Source organism: Siniperca chuatsi, linkage group LG14 (assembly GCF_020085105.1).
Source record: "Siniperca chuatsi isolate FFG_IHB_CAS linkage group LG14, ASM2008510v1, whole genome shotgun sequence".
In the NCBI taxonomy this organism is placed as follows: Eukaryota; Metazoa; Chordata; class Actinopteri; order Centrarchiformes; family Sinipercidae; genus Siniperca; species Siniperca chuatsi.
In genome coordinates, this window is record NC_058055.1 from 26,129,096 (window position 1) to 26,151,584 (window position 22,489).

The following is a 22,489-nucleotide window of genomic DNA, read 5'->3' on the forward strand; positions in this document are numbered from 1 at the left end:
AGTTTAACAGGTTCAACTTGATGCAAAATATTTAAGCAGCTCTACTTTACCCCCGCAAGCAAATCCATCAATGAATATATTTTTTCAAACCTACAAGTAGTCAGTAACCCTATTTCCCTGATGAGTTTTTTTGATAATCTACTTTATGACCGAAGCATGTGTGGTAGCCTACAGGATTGTGAAAAAAGAGGACTGTAACATCAAAAGGAGGGTGGTTGTTTTCATCATCCTGACAGCCATTTTGCCAAATTTGAATTTTTCACCTGTCCTGCTAGAGATTGGTAATCCAGCTCAGCCATACTCAGACTGTAACGTGAGTAAGACAATCTGGTTAAAATGTTATTCGTTTGCCAAGAACTGACACGCTCTCTTTTATGCTCCAGACTGTCCTGGAAACAATATTACCATCACTGTATTGACATTTTTCAAGTTCTCAGACACTTTCCATCTCAGGTTAAAAGAAGAAAAAAAAAGCCACTAATGTGTGGAGATAAATGATCTCTTCATTACACATTTCTGTTGGATCTCTGCTCTAATTAGCTATTGTAGTCGTTCCATTATGAAGGTGCCTTTTACATTTCTGTCTATTTCACGTAACCATTAGATGTGTCAGAGAACTGTCGATGAAGACCTTATTCACTGATACAGGTTGATAAGTCATAAAATACTTAATTCCCCTTTAAAAGCATCCACCTCACCTCTCTGCCCCCCCCCGAATCTTGTTTCTGCATCTTGATTGCTCCATTTCTCACTCTATGACTACATTTATTGCTCATGCCCATTCATCACTTGCCTCCACACTGAACTGTGCTTTCATTTTTCCTGCCAAAACACGACCGCCAGTAAAAACATGTCATGTTATGAATCCATTCACCAAACACAAACATTTGAGAATAAAATTAGTATCTTGTCTCTAATATTTCTCTCACATTAACATTCAGTGTTCCCAAATGAAATATTCCCATTTTCTATATTTTTAGACAGTTGTCTAATTGATCCCATCAGGCACTGGCCAGTGACTGAATAATTGGACAATCAATCAGGAGTCAGTGACAGGTTTCCATCGCAGGAGGTGATGCTGCAGTGTGGCTCAGTGGTCCTGCAGAGAGGGATTGTCTCTGTCACAGACCACAGTTAACCATGATGGATACATCTGGGCTCACACTGCCCCTGGTTTAATGGAACTCTGCTGTGAAGACGTCGAAGCCCAATAACATGCCAGAGATGAGATATGAAAGGAAAATATGAAGCTGTCCTTTGGCTGACAAAATATTTTTTAACAAAGTGGTTTCTTTGTATTTTAGGAATCTTTAATAACACAGCAAAAACCTTAATGATATAAATTTTTACTCTAGCCATATTTTACCCGAATTAGTAAAAGACAATGAGAGTGATTACTGATAACTCTTTGAGCTGATATGGCAGCTGGCTGACCAATCAGTCCAAGCAGAAGTGCAACTGTCACGTAAAAGCAGCAACATCATCCTCACTGCATAATTCAAAATGTCAAACATGGACAACATGACAAAGCCGGTCAAATGGCTCCAAAGTCAGTAAACCAGTTCATGGACCAAACGATGATACTCTCCCAGTTGTGTCCTCGCTCGGTTTATTTCGTGTACCCAGCTTCGACGTCAGTATCTGGTTTGCAGTCTATGCTTAAAAACAACGATACCACGAAGCGTCCATTGGTTTGTTGTGTGTGTGTGTGTGTGTGAGAGTGAGAGAGAGCGCTGTGGTTGAGCGACATAGAAAATGAATAAGGAAAGGGACTGCCAGTAGGAGAAAGCTGGTCAATCAGAGAAGTAAAACGATATTTTCGGATTGTTTCAAAGCGGTTATGTTCTAAATCAGAATCAGAAATACTATAATACACATATACAATAAAGAGCATCTTTGGCAATAAAGAGCATCTTTGGCACAAATAAACACGCCCCCACTGCTGCGCTGTCATCATGACGCAGCAATTACTTAGTGATATTGAAGAAAAGCAATGAAAAACCATGTGCTGGTAAAAAAAATATCGATGTCGACGCATTTTAAGCGTCATCGATTACATTGACTGCCCTAACCACGAGTAACACCTTTCACATTACATGTAGTAATTTCATCCATTGTCAATACAAAAATATTGATTAATGCAGCTTCAAAAGGAAGTAAAGAGGCTATTTCAGGGTGTTTTTAATAATTTAGCGTACTTACAATATGGTAGTTAAGAGATACTATTTTTTAAAACTCTATCAACAATTTAAAGTGTCAGTGGTTGTTTCCCAGCTCCCAGCATCCTCTTCTCCTCTTCACATTATCAACCAGGTGTGGTACTCTACTTTGTAATCAACCTCAGGCAAGCCATGACCGCTCATGTGATGAGATTTCATTTTATCCAGAGAAGAAAGGTTTCAATTTGGACCAGAAGCAACATACTGTATCTAAGCAATAGAAATCAGTCCTGGCCCTTACTCAAAACCCAGCAAGTGCTGTGGCTGTGTCATATTATTTTCTATTGAGGCTACTGGGGAAGGAAAAATTGTTCCCTCTGCCTTTTCTATGATGGATTTCTGTCTTTATGATTGCTCAATGTCAGAGGGAATAGAAAATAAAAAAGAAACAACACTTGCTCTTTGATTGAGGGACTGACACTGAAACCTGACATTTACTGTTGCCAACAATCTTCCACTGAGTAAAGTTTTCCAGGTCAATAGCAGCAGAGATTAGCAGGGAGAGCAGAAGTTAGGACGGTAACATGACAGCCAACAGTCCCAGCAGTCACTGAAGCCAGAGTCAGATTTAGGTGCTTTGTTGATCTGCTCGTCGGAAGAGACACCACAACCACGTGTAACACAGTCCATGAACAGAAGAAATGACAAGAGAAAAAAAGAGGGAGGGGTGTTGAACAGAAGACAACTTGGGCTGCAAATAATGATCATTTTCAGAGCCCAACTGAAATATCAGCATGGCCAATACAGTCAGACAGTTTTAGCTTATCATGTAGTATGTGTATATATATGTTGGCCGACAAGTAACAAGAAAAAGCAGTGCAGATATGCCAAACATACTGTACGTTTCAGGTCATTTCGAAACAGTGTCTCCATTAAGCAGATTGGGTACAGACAAATACAGGTCGACGGAGAAAGTTAACAAGCTGCCATTACTCTGCTACATGGAATCAATTGTACTTTAGTTCATTGCCATTAAACCCTCGCATTTGCATTCTGAGCGGCATGCCGATAGTGAACCAGCAGGTTGCTAAAGGCCGGTGCCGGCCTGATGCTACATCTTATTACTGACAGATTTTTTGCATTCACAGTGGAGCTATATTGTTTAACAGATTAGTTTTGGTTTGTAAGGAAAAAAGATGGAGCCACGCAAAGGTGAAGTACATTGGGGGACAAAAAGTTGGATCGGTGTATGCCAAGTCTCTATTACATAGTTTACCCACCACTGAGAAATGACAAGTTTATTCTGCAACTGTAAAATACCATGCTCTCAATTCTTTAAGAACCAAAGTTATGAAATCCTAATCAAAACTATTAGTTTCACAAATATATTGTTATCAGTTATTTGAGAAGCTGGAAGGGAATGTTTGGCATTTTTTTCTTGTTAAATGACCACAAGACAAGAGTGAATTCAAGAAAAGGGGAAGACAAAAGACAAAACAATAAAAGAAATTAAGGAGAGGTAACAAATAAAACAAGACAGAACGTTTTGCATGCGAGACGTCAAGATGAGCCAAGACCATGAAAAAGAGAGTAGGTAAAGAGAAGACAATTGAGAAGAGAAGTAAAATAAAGAAGCAAAGAAAGACAAAAATATCAAGAACACAATTCAAACTCTGCACAGAAACTGTAGAAGAAAATCTCACCACACCACAGTGGTCATACACACACACACACACACACACACACACACACTAAAAGGTGAGAAAGCACAAACAAGAAGAGACGTCAAGAGATGAAACAGGGTAGATGTCAAGAAAGAGACAGAAGTGCTAAAGATAAGAGACATCAAGAAAAGACAAAAAGGAAACAAAAAAAGAGACACAAAAAGAGATTAGAACATGCAGAAAAATAAAGAGTCGAGAAGAGCAGCGAGAGGAGAGGAGGAAGGAAAAGAGACATTAAGAAAGATGAGTGGAAGAGAGGAGAAAAAACGGCAGGTTTCGGTGTTTGCATGTTATCTGAGTCAGTGTTCTGCCTGAATGAACTGCTCCGACAGCACAGAGGCGAGCGTGGGCGAGAGAGGTAGAGTGAGAAAGGGCATGAACATAGAGAGCGAGGAGGGATTGAGATCATTTTACATTAACAAGGTGATACCTATTGAAAAATAGATGAATATGGATGTAAATATCGTTGGATGTAATTTCAGGGTTTTTTTTCGCACACTCGTGGGTGGAACAGGAAATTATGATCATCACTTTGAAATCACAGGTGAGATTTTCTCCAAACAGTATTCTGCAACAGAACAGCTTGTGCAGAAAAATGTGTGAAACTGCTTCCTTCAAACAGACTGCATAATTTGCTAATTACAAATACTGTGCTAATCAATATGACAACTTTGAAGGTGTCTTTTAATTTGCTGCCAGCTACATGTGGCTGTGCTGAAGACATCTGCCTGCAAAAGCCAACGGGACTTTTTTTTTCCTTTTGTCAGTGCGTTTACGTGAACTTAAGTAAGCGGGTTACAATTGGCTAACCTGATTTCTTAAACATCATGTAAACAAGAAACATGCTTTCTTGGTCATGCATACATGTAAACGGGTTTCAAGTCGTCTTTTTACATGTCCACATGTGCAAAGACTTCAGACAGGGAAAATATCGCTGTGACAGCAGTGCATTGGAATAAAAGGGAAGATCCTTACAAAAAGCAATACATCCTCAAACTAAAAGCTATTTAATTTAAGGTCCAACTAAAACTGAAACTGACACAAGGTAGCCGCTATAAGTTTAAATAAGTCAGTTTCCACAGCTGAAGAGTTGATTCTTTGTAGAATCTGATACATTTCGTTGTAAGGAACAACTGTGTACTTTCACTAGAGCTTGTCCTCTCACTGTGCCGTCAGCACAGATTCTCCGGGGAAAAAAATTAAAATAAATATAAGGTCGAGATAAGAGAAATCTGATTATGGCAGGGAGACACGTTATGATTGCAGAACCAATTACACATATGATTTGGGCATGACAACTGATCGGACCAAGTTAGACCAAGTCTGTTTCAGTCTAGGTCAGGTGGTGCTGACAGTTGGGAGATGACGTCATACTCTACAGTGTGTGATGATGAAGGATTGTAATTGTCTTCTGATCCTGTCACTGTCTGCCATTTATTACGATGATCTTTAACATGTCTGATACTTACAAACGGCAAACAGGGATGTGCCATGAGTGAGAGTAGCTCTTATTTTATAATCCACTTCATTGGGTTTTAGAGCAGAGCTGCAGCTCACATGAAGTTCACCTCTGATGTTCTCTCTCCTTCAGCCCCCCTCTGAGTAGTTTGACCTCATCTCTCCATCCACCATCTCATCCAAATTTAGTTTTTAAATTCAGTTTTTTTTTCCCATTTTCCACATGGATTGCTGTGTAAATTAGCACCAGTGTGCTGTCTTTGTATTTACTCGTCATTCAGTATGTGCCCCTTTCTGGCTGCCAAAACAAAGCAAATGTGTGATGTCATTAATTTTGGGGTTGTGTTTGTAGGTTTCTATAATCTTATTATTAATCTTAAATTTAGTCCCTCAGCGTTACTTACCTGCTGCATGTACTGTATATGCAGATTTTACAATACCCTGGTGATTCGTGTGCATGTATGCACACTCATGTGTCTCCCCAACAATCACTGCGATGATGTGACGAAGAATTTTAAATCTGTCCAGATAACTGATAAACTTTCCCCCAGGAACCTCTGCTGTCCCATGACCGTTAATGGCTTTGGTAGTGGTTGATATTTTCCCTCATTACAGCAAATAGTGCATAATTTACATTGCTACTATCCATTTTCTTTTCCAGTACACTATGCAAATCATCTTACAGAGAAACCCACTTGAGGTATCACGGTGAAAATGAAGTAGGCTTTTTTGGTTGCTCACACCTGCAGTGTCATGTGGTATTGCAGTTCCAAACTATTGAAAATATGATGTTGTGTTCAAGAACACTTGAGTCAGCTGCCAGACAGCAACCTTTGTAATGTTAAGCTCACTAATTCACAATAAATCCACATGATATGTCCAGGTTTGCTTAGTGTTTGTCTCCGGTGTGACAGCATAACTCATTAACTTAGTTCTTTTCACCAGCCAACTACATTTTGTGGACACTGAAGCCCCCTTTGAATACTCCTTCCTGCTCATGACTACACCACTGTGATCATAGCACTGCAGATAAGACAACAAAGGTATAGTCCCTCATTCGTCCAGGAGTGTTTAAACTATTAGACATCTGTCTCAACACAACCTACTTCCAATTCCGGGGACACTTCTACAGACAGATTCACGGCTGTGCTATGGGCTCTCCGGTCTCTCCCATTGTGGCCAACCTGTACATGGAACAGTTTGAGAAGAAGGCATTATCCTTGTTTCCGGGCACACCACCAAGTCATTGGTACCGTTACGTGGATGACACCTTTGTGAAAATCAAGAAACAAGACTTGGAAGCGTTCTCAGAGCATATCAATACGGTGGACCCCAACATCAAGTTCACGCATGAGGATGCCAAAGAGAACCGCTTGGCCTTTCTTGATTGTTCTTCTCTCAGAGGAGAGGACCGAAAGCTCCAGATAGAAGTGTACAGGAAACCAACACATACGAATCAATACTTGCTCTTTGACTCACACCATCCACTACAGCACAAGCTGGACGTAATCCGGACATTACAACACAGAGCCAAAGAAGTGCCCACAGGCTCAGAGGGTAAGAAGAAAGAGGAAAGGCATGTCCAGAATGCACTCTCAGCCTGTGGGTATCCTACTTGGGCTATCAACAAAGTTAAAAGAGCCAAAAAACAGGACAAAAGTGTAACAGAACCAAGAAGGAGCGGTGTCTCCATTCCTTATGTGTCTGGACTGTCTGAAAAACTACAAAGGATCTTTAGACAGCACGATGTTCCTGTCTTCTTTAAACCAGGCAACACTTTAAGACAGAAACTCGTTCACCCTAAGGACAAGTTACCCACACAAAAACAGAGCAATGTTGTCTACTCCATTCAGTGCAGTGAGGAAAACTGCAAAGAACGGTACATAGGTGAGCCCAAACAGCCACTTCACAAAAGACTTTATCAGCACAGACGACACGCTAACTCAGGATTACAGAGCGCCGTGCATTTGCATTTAAAAGTTACAAACCACACATTTGAAGACAGCGAGGTGAAGATTCTTAGTAGAGAGAAGAGTTGGTTTGAACGGGGCGTCAAGGAAGCCATTTTTGTGAAGAAAGAAAACCCCTATTTGAACAGAAATGGTGGTCTGAGATTTAATCTGCCCAAAGTCTATCAGAGTGTATTATCACCTTGGTCACGCCTATCACATGCTAATCAGGCACTTAACAGTGATGAAGTAGATGCAGCCAGAGAACAATAGGCCTGATTACTGATCACTGGGCCATCTTGAAACTATCAGTTCAGTTTCAGGTGAAACTAGCTATTAACAGATACTCAGGCAGATTCCCTCCTGAGGGCAGGGCTTATGTAACTCAGATTAGCTTAAATTTCCAGTTCCCGTCCAATTCTTTCACAATTGAGAATGACTTCCGGATGGGAGCCGAAACGTCTTGATTCTGAAAACAGTGTCCAAAATCACATTGTTATCACGTTTTATCCATTTAAACTGCTCGCGCTGGTAGACAGCGTCTCAGCTGGTGTGAGGGAGAGGAGGCCAGTTTAGCTCGAAGCCTTAAATTTGCTACAGAGGTGAGGAGAGGCGAGGGGAGGAGCTAAAATGTTCGAGGCATTTGCACCTACAGTGAAGTCCAATAGAAAAAAGTTGACCATTTAAAGGTAGATTTCAATGTTTGATTGCCCGTCTCTCAGAATCAAAGAACAAAAGCTTATTCCTAGACTTGCTATTTTGTAACTAACATTGAACAATCATGGAGGCACAGAGAGGCTTTTCATCAGCTGCAGTATTGACATTTATAGTATCAAATACTCAAAAATAAGCATACATATTTTCCTACATGTATAGTATCACTGCATATTCATGAACTGTGGATACACATATTATTATTATTATAATCATCATTGTCATATTTTAATTATATCAGGCTATAAGGAAATATACCCATTTCATGTAGGTAACGTCTTATTTTGATTTACAAATTTTATATTTGTTATATTTACATTTGCAGTTGTAGCCACTGTTGAAGTCTACATTCAGTAAGTACTTGTTACATGGAAGCTAATTTCTTCAATTTATTTATACATTCAAACTAGTTCTTTAGAACGTCTAAGCTTAAAAGAGACCTTATTCCTTAATAATGTTGGAACACGCAGCAGCATACAGTAGTCTGTAGAGTGAAAAGAGATAGAGAAGCAGGGCACAGTGGGGAATAAACAAATATAGACTCCCAATGAAAGCCATCTGACCCCCGCCTTGAATCTGATGAACCTCGACGCACAACAATCCCCAACTGACACTTTCAGAGCTCTTCACAGTTCATACTGTGCTTCTCTGTTCTTTGTGTTTCTTAAACATACTGTTTACCTAAAAACACAGTACACCTTTAGCATGGGTTCCCACTTATGATATCATGAGAAGGTAAAACCGTTTGAAATGAGAAGAAGTCCACAATCCACCAAAGACTTTCCTGAACCCAAAGAAAAAAGTTTTCTGCTTAAATAAAACACAAATTCAACTACAGCAGAGCATACCAAGTACACAGACAAATAGAAATCCTCAGGTATCCTTTGAGTCAAATATGAATAGTTGTATTAATTATGATTTTGAAAAGGAGAGAAGAGGCTGTTCCTGAAACGCCGCTCTGCAGCGAGGCTATAATTACACGACATAGACACCGGGTACTAATTAGCACCTCAGAAAATATAACTGCACTCTAAAAAAGCATCTCATCAATTGTTTATCTTCCTCGTGTCGACTGTGAGGTACCAAGACAAAACAGCATCAATTAATGTAACAGGGCATCAGTATTCCTGCGGGCTAGCATGCTGCCATGGAGCAGAGAGAGTGTTCATCAGCATCAAGGAACGTGACTGAGTCATTCAGTCTTCGGTGATTTTGTCAACAAGAGCAAACTAAATACTTGGAGGAAAAATAAATCAATAATGCTTAAAATGTAAAAAACTATTTCAAGTTAACACTCTCCAGCAGTAGATGCATTTAAATCGGCATCAGAAAATAACATTTAGTGTGGAGAAAGCAGGAATGCAGGTAAATCCGCATTGATCAATAAATGAATATGAGTGACTCTTACAGTATCTGTTTTCCACAGCTGCTTTATATGCTGTATGAAAAAGCTTCTCCGTCAGTTCATTAAATCCCTGCAGCCATCTGAAGGCAGCAGGACACATATGCTGATAAATCTGCAGGCTCTGTTTGGAGAGGAGCCGGGCCAGAGCGCAGTGGCGTTACGCACGGCCGTGCAGTCTTCTTACATCACATGCAACCGACACCAGGCTGCTACAAAACAACCACACACCTCTACACACGCGTAACTCAGTCGGCTATAACTCAATATTCTGCCTGTTTATGAGGGAGACCTCAGAGGCTCATTAACCCTGTGCGTCACAGCCTCTTTTACAACTCAAAGCACACGCTGCTGTGTCACATTCTAAGATATGATGTGACCATTGGCAATGTGAAATACAGTGGAATTATGGCCGAAAATCATGTTGGATTGATGCGATCACATAAACTGCTTCACCAAAGAATTTGATAGATTTTTTATTAATTGTTTCTATCATGGTTGTACTAATTAATTGTTAAGAAAACAAAACTGCAGGATTTGTGGCCCTGTGTGTTCACACTGTGCCGCTCTGCGCCATCCAACATGATTTCATGGAGAAGCTGATTCTTCATTTGTTCAGCTGTTCTCATCATCGGCACTGATTGGCACAGCCGTTTCGTGATGTGACTGGCTGAGAGCATATTTATTACTCGCCACACCCTCCGATCCATATTCCACCTCACCCAGAACCTTTTGCACTTTGCACTGCTGCACCTACATGAACCAGGACATGGCACATGACATAGCAGGACACGTGCCCCATGTAAAAGACAGGCCCCATGAAACACTGAGCAAAAAAAGTCACACACAAAAACACACAACTGACATACATCAGCAGAAATTCACCTCTGAATGTCTAAAATATCTCTCTCTCTCTGAATGTCTAAAATATCTCTCTCTCTCTCTCTGAATGTCTAAAATCTCTCTCTCTCTCTCTCTGAATGTCTAAAATATCTCTCTCTCTCTCTGAATGTCTAAAATATCTCTCTCTCTCTGAATGTCTAAAATATCTCTCTCTCTCTCTCTGAATGTCTAAAATCTCTCTCTCTCTCTCTGAATGTCTAAAATATCTCTCTCTCTCTCTGAATGTCTAAAATATCTCTCTCTCTCTCTCTCTCTCATTTAATATCTAAGTAAATGGAAAAGTGAAAAGGAAATGATGCGTCACACAGTGGCTGTGAATCAGGCTTAATGATGAATATCTTGTTCTCTCCACTCAGACCCTGGCGATAATATTGCACTTGTCCCCAGATTTATTATGTAAGGGTCCAAAGCTGTACATTAACTCCAGAGTTCAAACTGATTAAGCCGCCTGTGAGAACACCAATCCACACCAGAAAGTGGATTTTTCTCTCAGTAACCTCACTAACACTAGCAGGGTCACACAATGCCCTCATCATCGCCATCTGTTCAGAGGTTACTGCAGTCTTTAGCTACAAACACAATAATAATATGATTTTCATCTAGCCTGTGAGGAAGCTGGAGGTTTTGCATTGAAAAATAATCCACAGTCTCAGTTTTGTAATAAAAATAAATAATAAAAACATCAATTAAGGAGTATTGTCTTCAGACCACGTCAAGCCAAGTCTTTATTTTATCATTATATATTTCTAGAATTGTCAATTTTACAGAATATAGTTTAAGAATAGGGTTTATGAGACAGTGAAGGTGCTTATGGATGCACTGTATGATCGGACAGATATAATTCATGTGTGTTGTATCGGCTACATCGGCAACCAAATCTAGGTTTATTACAGTAACTGTTCTTGTGCAATTGCTAATGACAGCTCTGTTCAACTCCTCCACTACCACAACCTACAGTGCTGAAAGCGTGTGAGACTCAGTAAACTCTATTGGGAAGAAGTGTCCCACAGGAGTTCAGACCAGTTTCAAATCACCCGCGAGTTCACAGACAAACCAGTCACATAGTTGTTGCAGTTTTGAAGCAAGCTCTAACACAGTGCTGCGAACGTCACTGCTTCAGAATAGTGAAACAAGCCTCAAAGCTCTGGTATCAGACATAACTCAGCTGTGTTCTATGGTGAATGCTAGGGCTGCACACTTAATATAGTGAAATATATTGCGATGTTCTGTCTTTGTTGCCTCTGTCAGAGGTTGTGCATAATTTGTGATGGACATTTGCATGTATAAACATTATATTTTTATGATTGCTTAATATTCTTTATAAGTTTTATTTTATCTGCCGCTATTATGCAAGTTCCTATGTGAGGACTTTTCTTTTGACGTGCTTCCACGAGCACCGCACATTGGGTAACAGGAAATAGCGAGCTTATGGTGTAGCAAACGCTTAACATATGTTTTTGTTGCATCTGATTTGATCATCCTTCTAAACCCTGTCGAAAGCGATGGCTGTAAGTTTATTTGGATCAGCCATCTGTTTAATATATGTTGCAAGAGTTTAACGTGACATAATCAAAGATGTTTATGTTTTTGGCGATCGGTGCTAACGTGATGTATTGATAATGCTTCTAACCCGAGTTAGCGATGTATCTATATTCATATCACTTTTTGCACTGTTAATAAGCGTCATTTCATTTTGATTGTAATAATTTCTCTTTGTTTCTTTTATTTAATGTACAGTTTTACTCGGTTCAAGTGGCTGTTGAGATTGCCTGTGTAAACCACACAAAGGAATATTAAAGGAGCAAGGCGCTCATACCCTGGCTCTTGAACAGAGTTTGGCTTGCTGTTTATTTATATTTCACGCTTGGAAAGCAAAACATATGAAGAGAACAGTATATGCGATATTATCGAAATCACAATATGGCCAAGTGCAATATCCAAATCGCAGAAGCTGCAATGTTTTGATAAAGGTCAAATGTGTGACAAAACAGAGATGGCAAAGGCCTACAAATCTTGTTCTCTAGATGAAAGAAAACAAATGGCACATCACCATGATTTTAATATTCTTTTCAGTGAAAATGGAAATTGTGATGCAAAAATGATCATTCCCTCTAACCGTGAATCATATCGCAATCATTATATCTGTCAAAATAATCGCAATATGAATTTTTTTTTTACCATATCGTGCAGCCCTACTGAGTGCAACATTAGTATGCAAATGTTTACACCACATACTGTATATAAAGATGTGACTCCACTTCCTCCTACTGTACAAAAATGAAGCCAAAATATCCCCGATACGGGAGCGGCCATCTTGTGCTGGTGACATCATTTGGCGCCAGAGTCTGCGCAGTAGTGAGTGGGGGTGGAGCCGCAAAATCGAGGACCCGCCCACACACCTGGACGACTTAATCGCGAGTCGGACTCAGCTGTCAATCATGATGTCAAACCCCGTTTTTATAGCATCAAATAACTAATTAGAACCAAACTTATCAGAAAAATGAACACTTAAAGATACATCAGCGTGATTAGAACTACCTAAAATGACAGAAACCATCTTTGGGAAAAATTAATTTGACATGTACTTTGATTTTTCAGTTTGGCCCATGTCCCATCCCCTAACACGGAGGGGGCGGGGTTTATGACCTATACTGCAGCCAGCCACCAGGGGGCGATCAAGATAATTTGGCTTCACTTTTAGGGAGCTGTCATGCCATCTTTACATACAGTCTATGGTTCTTACCATTCACAAGCAAATTATGATAGTTAGCATGTTAACATACTAATGTTTAACATTACCATCCCAAAGCTAGCATTAATAAGTGCATTAGCATACATTTAGCATGCTAATTTTATTGCAGATTCTATTGTAGAGCTTTAAAGACCATTTTCATGTTATCAGTGGTCAATAACAAACCTCCATCAAATAAGAAGTTAGCAGTAGTCAATATCCAGCATTAAAAAACAGCAACTTTTCCCCTGGTACACTGGTAGAAGCAAAGTTCAAAGGCACATGTACACACACACACACACAAAATACATAAATGACTGGCTGGGTGAGATACTTTCCTGAAACACTGACTCATCACTGTGTGTGTTTGTGAGTGTGTGTGTGTGTGTGTGTGTGTGTGTGTGTGTCTTTGTGTGTGTCTTTTTCTCCCTCTGTCTGCTTATGATGAACAAAAGCAAGAGCATCTTGAGATCACATTTGGGTCTAGAAGCTAGCTTATGCTTTTGTTGCTGAATGGCTCATTATTTGTGCAACAGTCACTAACACTTGCAAACAAATGACTCAAATGAACAAATGTGTTTTGTGTGTGTGAGCAGTTGTGTGTGTGTGTGTGTGTGTGTGTGGGCATGAAAGAAAGAAGGAGAGAGACAGAGGAAGAAAATACCACAGTCCAATAAAAGTCTCAGTTATTACTAGCAAGCCAGTACTGACTGCAGCTGTGCTCATGTATCTGTGGGAATGTGTGTGCATGTACAGTGGTGCAGGTGTGTTTTCTGACCAGTGATGAGTGTCCTCTGTACCTTTGTCGCTGAAGTCGTCGACCAGGATGACCTCTGCTATGAGCTGTGGAGGAGAGCGGTTAAGCACGCTGTGAACAGTCCTCAGCAGCGACGACCAGCCCTCATTATGGAACGGGATGATGATGCTGGTGTTGGGCAGCTTCTCTGCATACAGCTTCTGTTTACAGCTACACAAACACATGAAACCAGATAAAGAAATGAAGTAGAAGTAGTAGAGGGAAGTAGACCAGAGTGTGTCACCCCTGCTAAATAATAACCATATTTTTAGCCACCCTAGCTGCCCTAACATTTACTGTTGGCCATAACATACCCATATAGTTTTATGAAATTATTTTTTGTGTTTCATTTCTTTTCAAATGCTAATTGGCAGTGGAGAAGAAAATCTTTTAGAACTAGTGACACTGCCCTTTTCTTCAGTGTACCACAATGCTCTCAACCAGTCCAACCTGAAAAATGTGTTACTCTTTTAATAAGATGTAATGAAGCATACCACCTGCTGGCTTGCCCTTCCCATGCCTTTCTCTTTTCTTTCTCTCTGAGAAGTCGGGGAGGAATCTGTAGAGACAGCAATTATCTCTGAGTCTCTCAGGCCTGTCTGGCTGCCTAAAAGTCCCTCTCTCTCTGTCTCTCTATCATGTCATTCAGTCAGAGAGTGAGGCCCTGTTTATACCTGGCATTAACATGCGTCTTGGGTGATCCGATCACAAGTGGACAGCTCCAAGTACAGGTGTGAATGCACCCAAGACGCATTGAAGACGCATTGAGATCTGATCACTCAGACCACATTCGGAGGTGGTTTGGGCCGTTAGCCGTGCAGCTAGCAGTCCTATCAGAGCTAACTGACTCTGCCCAGACTGGGAGCTCGGAGCACCGGGGGAACGTTGCTGTTTACACCGCTAGCTTTGGATCGCCAGGAGGAGGTGGTTTAACTTAATAAATCTAATAAAGCTTTATTTAAGATTTACAGCTAATAGGACCACAAGAGAGTTGAGGCAGAGCAGCCGGAGGACAACAGAGGGAAAACCACAAAATATTTTCTCCATAAAATATGATCCCCAGAAGCCAATGACGGTTATTGTTTTTCCATCCAAATTCTTGTCTCATTTGTGGTCTGATAAACAGTAAATTCATCAGATTCCGGTTAAAAACTACAACACATTTGGTCTTTGCAAACGGAAATGTTGTACGTGTTTATTTGCATATAGAGCTGGGAAGGGAGATCCGATCACAAGTGGTCACTCGAGACGCACGTGGAGACGCATTCTAGTGCCAGGTGTGAACAGCCTCTGAGAGTGAAATGAAAAATGAATGCTGTTGGGAGGTCTGGGCCCACTGAGGTCTGATGTGGAACCTGGCTGACAGAAACCTGTCACTTTGACCAATCAAACAGACACACCTGCTCCCCTCCACCATCCAGTGGTGGAGGGGAACATACCCCTGCATACCCCTGCATACCCCTGTCTGACCTGTGTGAGGCGTATGGTCCTTCGCCTGTCCAGTCAGACTTTGACCGGCTTTTGTTGGTCTGTACATGATTGAGCCATCGCACAAGTGGTCAAATTGCAAACGTTTGCTTCCTGTAAACAAGAGAGTCTGCTTACCAAGGACTATCGATGGTTGCATAAGGCACGTCCGGCAGTGTTATACCATAAAATCACAAAGTAAAGATTGTAATTGTATCTATTGACTGCTTATAATTGCGGCGATGGCAGCTGACTCGTTTGAGGGATTCAAATATGGATATTTTTCCTTATTACATTGGGTGTTTACGTGTTCATTGACTTGCTCATGTTAGATCAGACGAGATATTATCTGTTATCTGTTATCTGGAACCGTGGCACACCTATTCAAAAAGCTTTGTTGTTGCAATCACAAACAAAACACCCCCAGATAGTGGTGTAGGTGAACGTAAATTGATTTATTTTGCAAAGTTCTACATACAGTAGCTTTACCTCTAAAATTCATTAGCAGCCCAAGCTAATCGTAACCCTTATGACTGGATGTTTCTCACTTCTGTGCTCTTCTGGATTCTCTGTTAACATTAGTGCTGTGCTGAGAGAAAAGGGACGATAAATCAACAAATAACTTTCATTCATCCTCAGACTTTCAGAGAAAACGCTGCTGTCCAGAATGCATGGAAATAATAAAGTCTCACATTTTTTTCCACATACTTTACAGCTTTGAGAGCGTACACATTATTTTTTGTCATGTATTAATTTGAAAGACTCTGCTGCAGTGTTTGTTGCAATATTGGTGGAGGATGGTTGGATGACTGTATGGAAAATGTGTTTGGTGGCTAACGCTTCATATGGTCACATGATGCAGGACATACTGTATATAGATGTGAAGGGAAAAATGTGAGAGAACATGAAATGTCGTCTGGAAGAGACCTTGAGAGAGAAAACATTTAAAACTGCTTTCCACATGAAAGTGACAGCGGGGTCAAAAAAAGGCTTTTGTCAGGTAGAGGGAAAGTGCTGAAGGCTGATCTGTGATGAATCAGGTTAGCAGGTCTGAAGGCTGTTTAGCAGACGATATTTATAGTGTTACTGGTGTTTATTTTCAGTATTTTGTTCTTTAATGAGTCAGAGGAGAGCTGGAAGAAACCCAGCAGTCTGTACTGTAGCCACAGGTCCATATGGCTTATCATGTCTCAACAGCGTCTGTTCTTTAACATTTTATTCTGCTAAAAAAGAAAGCTTAACGTATACCTCTTCCACGATTAAAAGTCTATGATTAAAAGGGCAGTAGTGACTTCTTGTTTGGTAGATTTTTCTATACGGTGGACATTTTATAACATCTCAGACTCAGCATGTCAGGCTCAGCCCTACAATGTAAAAACATTGTACAGTTTAGCAGGAGTCAAAGCTGCATTTTGTCCACATGTTAACTCGCTAACGTTTATCATATTAGCACACTTAGGTGTTGACATACTAAAGTTTAACATGGTACCATGCGCATTATTCCATCAATCTATGTCTTGTCTGCCACGAATCTGGGTTGCGTTGGCAAGCAGGGTATCCCAGTCATATCCTCCAGCTTTTTCCTGGGGGACTCTAAAGTGTTTCCAGGCCAGATGGGATTTATAATCCCTGCAGCGTGTGCTGGGCCTGCCCTGGGGTCTTCTCTCAGTTGGACGTTTCCTCCACAGGGAAACGTCCAGGAGGCATCCTGATCAGATGGCCGAACCACCTTAACTGACTCCTCTCAACAAAAAGGAGCAGTCCCTGAGGCTGAGCCGAGCTACCCTGCAAAAAAAATAATAATTTTGGCCATTTGTATCCGCTTTATAATTATCTCTGCTTTCAGCCAAAGCTCATGACCATAGGTGACGGTTAAAACTTAAATCGACTGGTAAATAGAGGGCTAAGCCAACAAAGCTCCCTTTTCACTGCAATGAGTATAGTCCAGTACAATCTAAAAGTAAGGCTAAGGCTGACAGGAATTCAGTCATTAGTTTTAGAGATATACTGTCATCTCCAACTAAAGTACTAGACAAGTGGAAATTTTAACCTGGTGGTGACGCTGGACGAGAAGTCAGGGGATCACCAAAATCATTAGGATTCATCCTCTGGAGAACACCCTTAAAGTCACTTTGATAAAGCATGATATCGCAACAATTACTTCAGATTTCCATGAAATGTTGTAAATGACTGTGGACTGCAGAGGGTGAAACCTAATGTTTTTGGTCACCCACCCCCCACCTTCCCTCTAGAGCCTCCATCAAACCATAATTCCCATCTTTACAAAACAAACATCAAAATGCAATGGGCAGTTAGCCATGAAATTTACTTAGCACATACATGTTCTCCTCAGGGCGAACCTTTTCCATTTTCTAGTCCATGAGCTTGCTGCAAGTGCCAACTTTGAGACCAGAGTGCTAACCTTGCACACAAGATATCCCATAGTATAAGAGGCAGATCGCCAGGAAAGGTGTTCCCCATTTACATTCATGCAAGGTGATGAACCTTTTGGATTTTAATGACCCCACCTTTTGACAATGTCTTGTTTAAGATACTTCACTTTTGTCCTACTGACCAAGGTGGTAAAACTAGACTTTCTGCTTGGAAAATAGTGTAGTCAGAATTAAAGCTGCTCCAGTACAACACAGCACACATCTATCATCAGTTCTTCACACCTTGCGCACAGACGGGAACATCAATGACACTGATAATTGCTGTCAAGAACACAGTTTATAAGTACATAGGTGTTATGTGGTGTGTAATCAGCTTCTGTCAGTGTGAAGCTACATCTCTCCTGTGAATAGACTGGGCAGGTTGATAATTGGAACAATTGTTCCAAACAGTGCTTGTTGTAATGAGTTGGGACAGCTCCAACATGGGAAAAAAAGGTGGAAACAATGCTATAAATAGGGTTTGGTGTAGGCCACCGTCATCCGTTCACAACTGGAGGAGGTGGTCAGTGAAACTACTGACGGCGCACAATTTGTGTTTTATGGGTTAATTCAGTATTTGCTTCAAATGTGTCATATTTAATGCTTTTAGTCCCTAGAGGGCAGACACATACAAGGCAGAGTTGTTTTTAGGTATTTTAAGGAAAGTTCAAGTCAAGTCTAAAGTTCTGCCGGACCAAGCCTTTCAGGTACCAAAACACTGACCATTAAAATGACACAGTCTAGCTGCGTTTCGACCGCAGGAACTTTCCCCAGGGACTAGGAACCTTTGGAGAGAACTCAGGGACCAGGGTCTAAATTAAGAACCGGGAACATTTTGTACCCCCCAAAAGGTCCCTGCTCGGGGGATAGTACTTTTCAGAAGTACTGGGACTTTCAGGGTGGGGCTTGCTGCGCTGAACATTTCTGATTGATGATGTGAACATTTTGTTTTCAAAGCTATGTTAATAGCATTTTTTACATAGCTGAGACAAAGCTGTTTCAATGCGCAGGCTTACTAACCTTACTTACCGTCTTATTTATTTTCAAACTGTAACATAAAATAGATGAATACAAGCAGTCAGTCCCACATTTCTGTCTCACACTCCAAATTCAGAAATCAACAGCTCTCTCTTAAAATCATCAGAAAACTCAGAATTGTATCTGACTCTCTGTGTCTCCTTTCCTTTAAAACAGATTTCCCAGGTCAGCCTTGCACTCAAGCTGGCCTCTCGTCCAATAGTCAACCTTATTTTTGGGGAACAACAACCATCTGCCAAGAAGGGGTGGGAGTCTGCAGGTTTTCAATGCAACCAAAGAGCGCACCAGGTGATTAATTTTTCCTCTCCGGTTGATGGAGTGCCAATCTATGAAATAACCTGCTGCAGTCTTTGGCTAGAATGAAAACCTGCAGACTGTTGGTCCTCTGTGGCTCCCCTATTCAGATAAAACTGCTCATACAAACACAGAAGATTTATTTTTTTGTAGGAAAAAAGGCAGTTTTGCCTGAGGTTACTGGGCACTTTACTGTAAATTTTGAAAGGAAGTGTTTTTCGTCGGGTCATCGTTGCACAGTCCATAAAAATGACTTATGTGGCAGATTGAGATGGGATGAAAATCATCAACATGGTCCAGTTGGAACTGCACTGAAAAAAAATCTCTGTAGTTATTTAGTGAGTCATAAAATCTAATTATCTAAAATCTCATTACAAATCCACTATAGTGATGAGTCATGGTTGAAAATGGGGCAAAACAACTTATCAAGTCAGATATTTTTATAGATTAATTGTAGGCAGTCTATCAATATTTATACTTCATCATCAACTGCTGTAGTTGCATCATGACATTTGCATAATACTGTCAGTTATAACACATTCATGCTGTCAGTATAAAGCAATTAAAAAGTCAAGATTTCTTCAAAACCTTCACATTAACAAGCAGTCACAGTGTAGTAATAGTTGTGCTGCAATACACTGAATGTAAGTGCAGTTATGACTCTGAAGACACATGTACTTGGAGGACAAAGTACAAAGTACAGTGATGTTAGGGCCTTCTTGGTCCAATTTAAAACTTTGTAACTATATGAAGATATCTGAACCGGTAAAAGTTCTGTTCTTTGGTTCCTGATAGATTTTAATTTAAAACTAGTTTATCTTGCCACTTCGTCTCTCACCGTCTCCGTCCCTAGACAAACACATAAACACCAAGATAAACAGACACACACAGGACTCACTTTGGATGGCGGATGTCAGGGAGGGAGCGGTTGAGGGAGATCCGGTCACTGACATAAATGTTGAACCCGTTCTCCCTGTAGGCCTGGTCGACCCTGTCAGCGTCGGTCATGGGGAACGGCTTCCCCTGTTCACCGTTACCTGCATCAAACAAACATATTTTACTATAATATCACTTCCACCACACTGTATCTCCTCTGTAGACAAACATATTGTACAGCAGTTATCAACAGTCTACACGCCCTTCAAAACATTAGCTAACTTTAATTGCTTTGAGGCAAAAAAAAACTTTCCCAGAGTATAAAACTATAATTTCTGGCAAGGTATTAAAAGTAGGGTGCTTCAAGGTTGGGAGTGCCCTCAAACAAAACTGGGTGAGAAGGTGTTTGCTCTTGAACAAGTCTAATCATGTGCAGGACAGACCATCAATACTCTTAATCCCCCAAAGCATTCTCATGGCTATTTTGACAGGGGGAAGACAAGTTTCAAAACTTCTTTAAAGACATTTTAATGCCAATATAAATGGAAAATACGGCCAATTTCATCATTGAAAAACAAAGGAAAAGGTGGCATGTCAGATTCAATTTTACATGTATTCCTCACCAGAAGAACTGCACCAAAAACCTTTAAAAAAAGTAATATATATATTCTAACAGAATTTAAGACAATTTAAGTATTAAGAGAGAACTTGAAGACTTTTTTTTTTTTGCCCATGGAACAGTGATATAGCCAGATAGCCTTACTGTAAGTTGTTTGAAGCTACCTGGTTTTAAAATTTTGATGAATTTAACATCTTAAACTGAACATACAGCGAAAGCAAACGTAGCAAAAAGTTCAAAAATAAAATAGCATAGTATAAGACCAAACAAAAAGAAAATAATGGATAAAGAACACAACACAATGTCCAGTTGTGGATTAAAGCTGAAGTTAAAAATAACTAAATACAACATATTTCTTTACAACCTCGGCCTGTATACATCAAAGCTTGGAAATTCAGAGCAAGAAACATGATGAAATAAATATGAACTCGAATGGCTGAACTGCTTTATATTGTGCAGATTTATTAGAATCGGGGACCTGTGGGTACCCAGAGAACAAAAACAACCCTCATCATTCACAGACATACATGTTTCATTAAGCAGAAATTACCCACTTTCCCTGCGAAAGGTAACAAGTGTGGAAAATAAAATAATCGGCTCATTTCAGGGATAAACCCATTTCGACTAATTTACACTGTTTGTATAGAAGCTGATTTCCCTGAACAGAAAATAAAACTGAGCTGGTGATTATTGTAGCAGATATAAACAGTATATATGACAGCAGAACTGCATTCAAAGCACAGATTTACAGTGCTGCTGCAGAGCTGCAGAGCACTAAGACCCAGAGAAGGAATAGGACGGTGTGTGTGAGAAGAGCAGTTACTATGGATGTGTGTGAATCTAATCTATTCTTCATGGGATTTTTACATAACTGTGAACATTGTGTACATCTTGAGTATGTCATGCAGCTCTCATCTATATTTTACATATTTGACAGAATATCTAAGAGGAAGGACTATGAGGAGGTTTCGACCTACCAGATCGAGAGGAATCTCTTTTGATTGTTTCATAGTCATGCCAGTCTTTCCTCCGCACACCGTCGCGTCCCACCTGAGCGTCCTTCCCCACCCGATTCACCCCCTGTACACACATACAAGAAAGTAGGAAGACGGTCATGAATGCTGTAACACACACAGACACACTCCTGCATATTGCCTGCATTGCATTGCCCATCATTGTCTAAATGCACCACAGGTTTTTAGATTGATTTCCATGGAGCAATTGGGTTTTAGATCATTTGAGTGAATGAAAGTAAACCTGCAGATACATGAAACTCGGAGGTCCAGCAGACAGTCCATCACATTCACCTACTTGTTGCATAAGTTTGTCATTTTGCAAGTACATTTTTTATAGTTTATAATTAAATCTAAAAACATCTTTTTCCGATTAACAAGATTTCTTTGGATGCCCATTCAAATAATATTTTGCTAATGATTATTTATCAATAGGGCTGGCCCCTAATAGTCGACTAAACCGATGAGAAGAGTCCTGGTCGACCACGTTTTCATTAGTCGGGTAGTAATAAAAAAACAAAACAAAAAAAAACCTCAAACTGCTTCGGGAGCTGCACCTCGTCACCGAGACGAAACTATCAGGGGATTGTTGCAACACGGACTGTTTCTCTTGTAACACAGGAAGTCACTTACCGGCACATAAAGGTCAGTATACTGTATACTGGGGGAGTGTTGGTGTTTGTTTACACCGCTAGCACAGGAGCTTTGGGCTGCCGGGAGGAGGAGGTTTTCAGGCCCGGGGGGCCTCCGAGACCGACGGAGGCCAGTTTGACGACAGGGAATACAGTAAAGAGGTGATTTACAGTGGCTCTGACCAGGACACGGCAGGGGCAGTAGCGGCATGAAGCAGCAGAGGAGAGAGTTTGAAGCGAGTAGCGTGAAGTAACGTTATACATCATCAGTACTGTTTTGTA

The 22,489-nt window shown here is 40.5% G+C and overlaps 1 protein-coding gene across 1 annotated transcript in view; it reads right to left on the bottom strand.

The window, feature by feature from the left end:
- The window catches only part of LOC122888217 (polypeptide N-acetylgalactosaminyltransferase 10-like), a 100,715-nt gene that overhangs the window by 47,802 nt on the left and 30,424 nt on the right, over positions 1 to 22,489 (bottom strand). The window contains exons 2-4 of the mRNA XM_044222321.1: positions 21,540 to 21,642; positions 19,966 to 20,104; positions 13,841 to 14,007 (exon numbers count right to left, since the gene is read on the bottom strand). Of these exons, the coding sequence (XP_044078256.1) occupies positions 13,841 to 14,007; positions 19,966 to 20,104; positions 21,540 to 21,642 (409 nt within the window). The remainder of the gene's footprint in view (positions 1 to 13,840; positions 14,008 to 19,965; positions 20,105 to 21,539; positions 21,643 to 22,489) is intronic.